The sequence below is a fragment of the Sciurus carolinensis genome, chromosome 3, assembly GCF_902686445.1.
Source record: "Sciurus carolinensis chromosome 3, mSciCar1.2, whole genome shotgun sequence".
In the NCBI taxonomy this organism is placed as follows: Eukaryota; Metazoa; Chordata; class Mammalia; order Rodentia; family Sciuridae; genus Sciurus; species Sciurus carolinensis.
In genome coordinates, this window is record NC_062215.1 from 66525314 (window position 1) to 66535945 (window position 10632).

Sequence of the window (10632 nt, forward strand, 5' to 3'; positions counted from 1 at the left end):
AATGAACATGGTAGAGTTCCCCATTTAGGGTCGTCGGAATTGAATGGATCCAGGGTGTTTTACCACTGATCTACATTCCAGCCTTTTTAAGTCTTTAACTTTGAGACAGGGTCTCAATTGGATCTCACTAAATTGCTGAGGCTGTGTTCAGTTGTTATTGATTACTTTGTCTCTGAAGTATTGGTTATTTTTCCAGTTTCATGTGTCTGTTTAGATTTTCCTCCTGGACTTTGTGAATGATATTACGGATATCAGGATCCTGATAGTTCCTCTGAACAACTATTTGCCTGCACTTTATTGCAGCACAAATTTGTCTTTGGTTCCTTTAGTTCCAGCTGGGCTGCTTTTAGAGAGGCCTCACACAGGGGAGGTTCAAACATTAGCCACCCTGCTGCAGCACTCCCTCAAAAATAATTAAAGGGGGAGAAGGGATTTAACCAGTGCCATTTGCCTCGTCCACATACTGAATCCCTCTCCAGCTTTGTCTTCTTTTGTTCACAGTCTTGTGCTTTCAGGTAGTTATTTTAACTTATCTACATTTAATACATTTATAGTTATTACACATGGCAGGATTTTCCTGTATTAACCACTCTATTATTGGATATAGAATTCCCAGTTTATGGGAAACATAAAGCCCAGACGTATGCAGGAGTAATGAATATTTATAGAATAAAGTCAAACACTTCAAAGGGAATTTTTTAGTATCGTGAAACTGCAATAATGTTTTTTAAAAATCTACAAAATTTAAGTACAATTTATTATTTCAGCTTTTCAAGGTAAAAGAAAATTTTCCATAGAAAACAATGTGAAGAGAATTGTACACATATATATGTACATATTATATGTATATTTTGTAAACCATACATATATATATATAATCTCAATATTACTGGAATACTAAATAAAATGAAAGAATTCTTTTTGTCTGTTAACTCATAACAAATAAAATATTTAAATTTTTTCCCCTTCTATTTTTTATTTACATCCATATATGCTTTTTTTTTTGGTACTAGGTATTGAACCCAGGGGTGCTTAACCACTGAACCACATCCCCAGCCCTTTTGTATTTTATATAGAGACAGGGAGACAGGGTCTCAATGAGTTGCTTTGGACCTCACTAAGTTGCTGAGGCAGGCTTTGAAGTTTTGCTCCCCTGCCTCAGCCTCTCAAGCCACTGGTCTTTTTCCTTTTTTTGAAATACTATGGATTGAACCAAGGGACGATCTATCACTGAGCTAAATCCCCAGCCCTCTTTATTTTTTTATTTTGAATCAGGGTCTTGCTAAGTTGTCCAAGGTGGCCTTGAATTTCTGATCCTCCAGCCTTAGCCTCCTGAGTAGCCAAGATTATAGGTACATACCACACACCTAATACATACATAATTTTATGTACTCATTAATAGTTTTCTAATTACAGTTTTAAAAAATAATATATTATTCAGTATTGTTATAGTATTCATAATTTTGATGACTATATAATATACTGTTGAGCTACATAATCCTAAGGGTTTGTAAAATGTTCAGATTAGAGAATCTTCTAATCTTGGACGGAGACAATAAATAAAAGAAGTATATGTAAATATGCCTTTCATTTGGTATATTGCTTTTATGTTTTAGAGCAGTTTCATTTTTTTTAAATTTTTTTATAGTTGTAGATGGACAGAATGTCTTTATTTTATTTGTTTATTTTTATGTGGTGCTAAGGATGGAACCCAGTGCCTCACATGTGCTAGACAAGTGCTCTGCCACTGAGCTACAGCCCCAGCCCTAGAGCAGTTTCATTCTTAAACCTTAAAATATTGTGAACTATAGCAAGATTTTCAGATAATGTTTAGATTTATTATTGCTTTATTTCTTTCTATAACTGCAACTAACCATGTTTCTCTTTCTCTCCCACTCTCTCTGTTTTTAAGCTAAATGTTGCCTCCTACCTACAAATGATATGCTTAACTGAAAATTTCAGAACTGATGTAAAAGATTTTGTAACCTTGTTAACTGCAAATGCTTGTGATATCAGAAAAAGTATCCTTTTCCTGCAATTTTGGATTAGAAGTGGAGGTGGATTTTTAGAAGAAAGGCCATTATACCATTGTCGTAAGTTAATATAAGAGAAATTTCCATTATGGGACCTTATGTATGTATGTATGTATGTATATGTAGTTGTACTAGGGATTTAACCCAGGGGCACTCTACCACTGATCTACATCCCTGGCCCTATTTTTATTATTTTTATTTTGAGGCAAGTTCTTACTGAATTGCCAAGGCTGATCTCAAACTTGTGATCCTCCTGCCTCAATCTCCCAAGTTGCTGCACCACCACACCTGGCACAACCTAATTTTAAAATACATGTTATATCAAAATATTTGAAAGACTATAAAATTTTTGACCATCTAGTTATCATGCTACTCTTCAAAATACATATACATATCTCAGCTTTGCTCATGAGAAGTTTTGTGAACTTTACACTTAAGTGAATAATATTATTAAGCTGATCCTGGAAATAGATCTTTTCCTGCCTGTGCTGCCCTTCTGTGTAACCTCCAAAACTAAGTTTACCTCTTTGAGCTTGTTTCTTCATCTAGAAAATTAGAGGTTTGAGCTAGATAATCTATAAATTACTTTTGATTGTGTAGTTGTTAAAGATTTTAAAAGTAACTGGTTGTAGTTCAGCAGTAGAGCACTTGCCTAACATACGCAAGGACTTAGATTCCATCTCCAACACTACAAAGCAAAAACAAAAACCCTCCCATTTCCTACCTCCCCAAACATTTGATTGTTTAATTTTCTAAACTGTTACTTATGCATTTATACACATGGTTTCTTATAAAATAAACAGAATTATAATTATTACTTAGCAACTTCCTTTTTTCACTTATTAAAAGGATATTGGTGATGTTTGTACAACAGTATATATAGATAGATCTCATTCTTTTTATGTGACTATATAGTAAATAAGCTTCCTTTTAGCTTACTTAGTAGTCTGTAATTCTATTTCCCAAGAACTTTATTTCAGAAATGCTTTTGTTTCTTATTGCTTTTCAGTCTTCATTGTGACTTAACTCACAGCACAGACACTTACTGAATATTTCCTTTGTGCCAGGTCCTGTGTTATCATGTTTCTTCCCTGAAGAATTTGCTAGTTTGTGCTTTCCATGCTCTATAGTCACAGTTCTGTAGGTACAGATTCTGCTCTGGGAAATACATATTTAAATAGAACCAAGGTGAAGTTCTATAATAGCAATCACTATAATTTTTTTACCTCTAATAAGCTCAGAATTTTTACATAGTATTCTTTTTCAAAGTAGACATACCTATAAGTTTAATTCAGTGTAAGCTGATAGCTTTAACTAATTCTTAAAAGGTAAATATAATAAATAGAAAATGAAAAGCATCCTGATATAAAAAACAAATGAGTTTTACGATTGTCAGGCCACTGAATATAAATTGCCATACCAAGAACTTTTTTCTTTTTCTTTTTTTTGGTATTGCTAGGTATCGAGCACTAAACACTATACCACTGAGCTAACGTTCCCCAGTCCCCAAGAACTTCAGAAAGCAGGAACTAATTCTAACACAGTTTGTCTTTTGAAGAGCTTACATATTTTTACTCCTGCTTTTAAAGAAACAGACTGGCCAGTGTGGTAATGTACACCTGTATTCTTAGTTACTTGGGAGGCTCAGACAGGAGGATCACAAGATTGAGACCAGCTGTGGCAATTCAAATATATATAAATGAAAATGCTCCTCTAGTACTTTCTTTTTTAGTTGTAGACGGACACAATACCTTTATTTTCTTCTCTTTTTTTGGTGGCGGTGGTACTGGGGATTGAACCCAGGGCCTTGTGCACGTGAGGCAAGCACTCTACCAACTGAGCTATATCCCCAGCCCACCTTTATTTTATTTATTTATTTTTATGTGGTGCTAAGATCAAACCCAGTGCCTCACACATGCTAGGTGAGCACTCTACCACTAATCCACAATCCCAGCCCTGTCCTCTACTTCTTAAAGGTAGCACCCATTAGACCTTTATATCTATGCATATATAATATTGCTATATACTTAGCAAAGTTTGCAAGTCACATATATGTGATTTTATATGCATAGTTTTGTTTTGTTGTTGCTGCTGTTTTTGCTGTGCTAGAAACTGAACTAGGGCCTTACATATGTCTGGAAGTTTTCTACCACTGAGCTACATCCCCAGCCCCCTAGTTAATTTTTAAAGTAAATTTTCAGACTTTTTCCTGGGGGTGGGGAGTGGTGTACTGGGGATTAAACACAGGGCCTCACACATGCTAGGCAAGTGCTCTACCACTAGCTATATCCCCAGTTCTAGTTACTGATTTTTATCCTAGCAGTTTATTGGTAATATATAGTTCTACCCTGATCTTTTTCATAGCTGCATGCTATTCCATAGAAGTACCATTAATCATTACTTAATTCATGGGCATTTAAATTATCTGCAGTTTGTTCTTATACTGATGTGCAGTGAATATCTTTATATAGAACCTGAACAAGTCTCTGAATAATTCTGATGGAGAGAATTCTAGAAGTGTGTTGTTGGGTCAACGGCTACATATACTTTATATTTTGGTAAATATTGCCAGATTGCCCTCTGAAGGGGATAATTGGAAGTACCGATTTATACTTCCACTAATAGTATTTGATAGTTCTTTTATATGTATTTTTATGTGTATAATTGATAGAACTAGATTATTGATCTTTTTACTATCAGTCTTTTTATTTTTTTATTTTTTGGTACTGTAGATTTAACATAGGGGTGCTTAAAAACTAAGTCACATCCCCAACCCTTTTTATTTTTTATTTTGAGATAGGGCTTTGCTAAGTTGCTGAGGCTGGCTTTTGAACTAGCAATCCTCTTACTTCATCCTCATGAGTTGCTGGGATTCCAGGCATTGTACCACCATGCCCAGCAATTACCACTCTTTTTAATTTTACCATTTTAAAAGGTGAAACGTGAGCAATATGTAACTTTAAATTTGTATTTCTGTGATCATTAGAGAAATCACACATCTTTTTTCCACCCTTGCAGTACTACATTTTGAACCCAGAGCTTCCTAAGCTACATCCTCAGCAGCTTACATTTTTATTTATTGATTTATTGAGTGATACTGGGGATTGAACCCAAGGGTAATCTACCACTGAGTTGCATCCCCAGCCCTTTTTAAATTTTGAATCAGTGTCTCAGAATTGCCCAGGCTGTCCTTGAACTTGTGATCCTCCTGCTTCAGCCTGTCTCAGTAGTAAGGACTACAGGGGTGCTCCACTAAACACTCTATTGCATATCTTTTATGAATTTATTAGATAATTGTTTTTCATCTCTGACACGCATTCAGTCTTTGCACTTTTTCTATTGAATTGCATTGAAAGCCAACATCACCTTATTTGACATAGCTGTTGTTACGAATAGTGCTTGTATTTGTTCTCTTAATGAACAAATGCTTGTATTTGTTCTCTTAAATCCTTATGTGGAGAACAAAATGGAGCATAGGTCCAAAGGGTGTCAAAGCATCTCATACTTTAAATAATTGCTTGATAAAATGTGTTTAAAATATACATACCTAAGATTTTTTTGTTATTAATTTTGTAGGAGGAAGTAGCAGAAATGAACAACTGATTTGCTCAGAAGATGGCCCTGATTCCAAAAATAACACTAAAAACACCAAAAGCAATCGTGTAGACCTTCCCAAATGTGACACTGGCTGTGTTGAGACATTGTTTGGACTCAAGAACATTTTTTCCCCATCTGAAGATTTACTTTCATTTTTAAAGGTATTTTTAATGTATTTTGGAATGTTGAATTTATATTCCTTTTCATCTATAAACTGGTAATTTCAGAGTAAAATGACTGTTAAATGCCTTTTTATTTATTGAATTGGAATATATACTAAATATTAGAGCATTTACTTCAAGTTAGTAGTCTAAATTTAGTTTTTAGACTCCGTTCTATATTCGTGTATTAAGTGTAGCCTAATAAAATTATAAGAGATAAGTGACTAAGTATTTTAAAAATAGAATACAGACAACACTATATTTATATGGGTAGAAAAACATTTAAATGTATGTATTGTTATAACATTTCTGTATTCAAAATTGCTTTTCAGCACAAAATCACCACAAGGGAAGACTGGCATAAACTCATCCAGCTTCTTGCAGAATTCCATCTACGGAATGTAGATTTTTTATATAACAATCTTGAGTTTATTCTACCATTACCAGTTGCTATCATTCCAGAATCAAAGACCCTCTGTGGCTCATCAGTAACTGTGGATGCCAGTACAGCAACAAGAAGCATGAAGTGTCTTACTAGGAAATGTTCTGAAGGAGAGAAGCCATTGAATAAATCACAAAAAAAGAAACATAAGAAAAAGATGGTGATACTAGATGATAGTGACTTATTTGACACTGACTTGGACTTTTCTGAATTTATTAACCTATCCCCTGCATCTTCCTCAAATTTAGAAGAAAGCAAAGCCAGAGACAAAGAAAGCAGTTCAGGGACAAAGAACAAGAGTTTAGAGTCTAGCATTGAATCTATTCATTGTCCTCCTAAAACACCAGCAGAAAAAAAATGTTCTGTCCTTGTTTCTCATTGTTTAAATTCTCTCACTGAGTTTATGGATAACATGTCCTTCTTCGATGCCCTTTTAACTGATGTAAAGGAACAGAAGGAACTTAGGAAAAATGACTTTCGTTGGACAGGTGGAAAGGTTAAAAGTGGACTTTGTGATGAGTTTAGTCTTGAGAGTAGTGATGGATGGACTTCTCAAAGCTCTAGAGAATTAAAGGCAACTGCAGAAGCTCTTACCTTTACTAAATGTTCTTCCACTATTTCAAAAGCATTGGAATCTTCCTTGAATTCTTGCAAGAAATTAGGAATAGATCCAACCAAGGATCTTACTTTTCATGTTTCACAAAAGCAAAATAATGTATGCTTTAGCCAGTCAGCAACTGATTTAGAGTAAGTCTTACTTCTTTTTGCTTTTTATTTTTTTAATTTTTATTTATTTATTTTTTTGTGGTGCTGGGGATTGAACCCAGGGCCTTGTGCATGCGAAGCAAGCACTCTGCCAACTGAGCTATATCCCCAGCCACTTTGCTTTTTATTTTTCAGATAAATGACAAAGGGGAAATAACTAGATTTTTTCTTCTTACTAATTTTTAAAATAATGGTCTATTGATCATGTTAAGTCCTTTATATTAATAATGTAGCTTCTAATGATAGTTAAGGAGACCAGAGTGATTGCTGAGGAAGATTAGGGTGGGCTAGATTTGAGAAACTCATGAGTGACAGGGAAAGAAGTTTGACAGCAGATAGCCATCAAGAATTTTATTAAGAGCTGGGGCGCAGTGGCACAACACATGTAATCCCAGCGGCCGAGGAAGTGGAGGCAGGAGGATTGCGAGTTAAAGCCAGCCTCAGCAACTTCACAAGGCGCTAAGTAACTCAGCGAGATCCTGTTTCTAAAATATAAAAAGAGCTGCAGATGTGGCTCAGTGGTTTAAGTGCCCCTGGGTTCAATCCCTGGTACCAAAAAAGAAAGCATAATAAAAATAAATAAATTTTAAGGGGTTGGGGATTTAGCTCAGTGGCAGAGTGCTTGCCTAGCATGTGCAAGGCCCTGAGTTCAGTCCTCGGCCCTGAAAATATATAAATAAATAAATAAATAAATAAATGATTTTAAAAGATATTTTTAGTATGTATGAGAGTGATTAATATGTTGACAGGAAATTAATCTAGAAGTATCATCCAATCTAGACCAGAGGCAGGAAAGCTGGTTATATTTGGGATTGTTACATTTTTATTGGGCAATAAAAATAAAAAGTAATGCATTACTTTTCATTTCCAGCAGTGCTTGGAAGAGGATAGCAGTCATTAAAAGTGTATTTTCTAGTCGATCTCTTCTGAACCTGGGTAACAGACAAGCTAGTGTAATTGAATACCTGCCAACCCTTCGCAACATCTGTAGAACTGAGAAGCTAAAAGAACAAGGAAAAAGTAAAAGAAGGTAAAGGCTCTACAAAAAATAACATTTTAGAGAACTATTTCAGGATTAATAAATATTCTCATCAGATGAAAATATTGTTGTTTTTTTTCTTTGTAATTTTGACAGGTTCCTGCACTATTTTGAAGGAATTCATCTTGACATTCCAAAAGACACTGTGAATACTTTGGCAGCTGAGTTCCCTTAATATTCTCTGTTAACAATGCCTTGTACAGATTATGTTGTCGTTAAGATGCATTTTTGTATTATGTTGATTTTCATGGAAGATTTTATTTCTCTTAATGTACATTTAAACAGACTATACATATTTTTTTATTGTGCAAATATTTAAAATGAAAAAGTTTGGGATATAAATTGTATATATGATTGTGGTAGTTTTTTTCTGCATTTGTGCATTATCTAATTTTGCTTTATTGATATATTTTTTGTATGTGACTGAGCTGTTTATTGGAAGTACAGTTCACTAAGATATTTCTCAAGATGTTTCAATACAAAACTAATCTATAATCTTTCCCTTTCCTGCTACCTGTAATCCACCCTTTTACAAGTATCAGTGTTCTGTCATTGTAAATATGAAGTACCTAAATGGTAATAAGTTTACATAATACAGAACATAAAATTACATATGTAATACTCAAAAACTTCCTAGGAAGAAAATTATGCCTCATTTTTCAGAAAAATCAGAACTTCCTGAGTTTTTATCTAGTATATTCCTTCAGCATATTTTGCCTGTTATTGAATATTGACAAAGGAAAATTGACATTCTAAATTATAGTTTTCATAAATCTTTTTTTAGGACTCCTGTATGGGTATATCTTTCTATATTGTGCCAACTCAAATCATTTGCTTTGTAAATTTTTCTTACATTTTTATATAATTGGTGTTTTACTTCATAACATAGTTAATCTATCTATTGTGGCCAAGCTGGGGTTCATTAAAAACGTAACAAAGGTGGATTCTACCATAAAGTTTCTATATAATAGCCATTTTAACTTAAAGTTTGTTTTGTTTTTGCAGTGCTAGGGGTGGAACCCAGGACCTTATGTATGCTAGGCAAGTGGTCTACCACTGAGCTACATCCCCAGCCCTGTTTGTTTGAGATGGGGTCTTGCTATGTTGGCCAGGCTAGCCCAGAACTGCTAGGCTAAGGCAATTCTTTAATCTCCAAAGTAGCTGGGCTTACAGGCACATGCTAGCATTCCCAGAAAGGTTGTTTTGGGGAAAACATATATATTTTTATTTTAGTGACAAGACTTTAAAATATCCTGTCTTGTGAGATCATTTTGCAATTGGATAATCAGGTGTGTTTAAAATCGCTCTATATTTCAGATGTTTATATTAATATTCAGATAGCTGATGAATTGCATTTTTAACTCAAATTAAGGATCCTCATTTTGTAGTTTTTAAAAGTATAGATGCATAGCTGTTTGCAAATGTATATGAAGATGTTTTTACTTTATTGTTCAATGTATCTTTTCTTGTATTGATTAGTATATCGATCTAATTAAAGGTTAAAGGCTTTACACAGTATTTCTGTAGGAGTTCAAAATGTAATCATCTTGGTAAATGTGTTTATTGTGGTGGTTCAGATATGAACTGTGTCTAACAGATTTCAATCCTATACAGGAGAGAATAAGGTCTTCTGAAGCCTTTTTTTGTTTGTTTTTGTTTTTGTTTTTGTACCATGGGTTGAACCCAGAGGCACTTAACCACTGAGCCATATCTCCAGCCCTTTTTATTTTGAGGCAGGGTCTCACTAAGTTGCTGAGGCTGGCTGGCCTTGAACTTGTGATCCTCCTGACCCAGGCTCTAAAGCTTTTATCAAGTATACTTAATCTTTTTCTTTTTTCTTTTTCTTTTGAGTTCCTTCACTAGACCACTTACCTGATAATTAGTCGTTTTATCATTAGAAACTGGTAATTCTCAAGAATTGATGAACCAAAGTAAAGTAACTCCATAGGAACTATATCTAGGTAATAAGTAATTGCAGTGGTTTCCTCCCTAATAGGGACATACTTAGTTTTTATTTTTATTTTATTTATTTATTTATTTATTTATTTATTTTGCTTAGTGTAACTTAGGGAAATAGTTTTACATGTTTTTTTGTTTGTTTGTTTGTTTTGTTTTTTTGGGTTTTTTTGTGCGTGCTGGACAAGCACTCTACCAACTGAGCTATATCCCCAGCCTATTTGGTTTTCTTCATGGTGGCAGGAATGAAACCCAGGGCCTAAAACATGCTAGGCAAATGCTCAAACACTGAGCCACATCCCCAGCCCCCTCCTTCTTAAAGATAATAAATCCCTCTAAGATTTAGATTCACTTTTGTGATAAAAGTAATCAAATGTACCAAAATTCAAATGTGACTTTTCAATACTTTGCATCTTATCCTATAAATGTTTAAAATTGGTATTTTCCCTTATACCTATTTCCAGAACTATGTGGGAGACACAATGCCATATTTCTGGCATAAACAACTGCGTACCTGGTAAAGCTATTTGCCAAAGTAGAAAACAACATCAAAAGTGGTGATCTGGAAGAAAAGAGACTAATTTCCTTTTTACTTATGTGTGGTTTATGTATCTCATTTCTATGGTGGAGATGAAAGTA

At 34.2% G+C, this 10632-nt stretch overlaps 1 protein-coding gene and 1 non-coding gene across 7 annotated transcripts in view; one reads left to right on the forward strand and one right to left on the reverse strand.

Annotated features, from left to right (window-relative positions):
- Atad5 (ATPase family AAA domain containing 5) overlaps positions 1-9549 on the forward strand; it is a 58487-nt gene extending 48938 nt beyond the window's left edge. For 5 of the 6 annotated variants that reach the window (XM_047546826.1, XM_047546821.1, XM_047546823.1 and 2 more), the window contains exons 21-25: positions 1913-2093; positions 5610-5791; positions 6124-6980; positions 7870-8028; positions 8134-9549. In XM_047546826.1, the coding sequence (XP_047402782.1) occupies positions 1913-2093; positions 5610-5791; positions 6124-6980; positions 7870-8028; positions 8134-8212 (1458 nt within the window). In that variant the 3' untranslated portion in view covers positions 8213-9549. The remainder of the gene's footprint in view (positions 1-1912; positions 2094-5609; positions 5792-6123; positions 6981-7869; positions 8029-8133) is intronic. The other variant, XM_047546825.1, reaches the window with a different exon arrangement.
- Trnav-cac (transfer RNA valine (anticodon CAC)) lies at positions 3812-3884 on the reverse strand. Its single transcript has one exon. It is a non-coding gene; the product is annotated as a tRNA-Val (tRNA).
- Positions 9550-10632: the final 1083 nt, after the last annotated feature.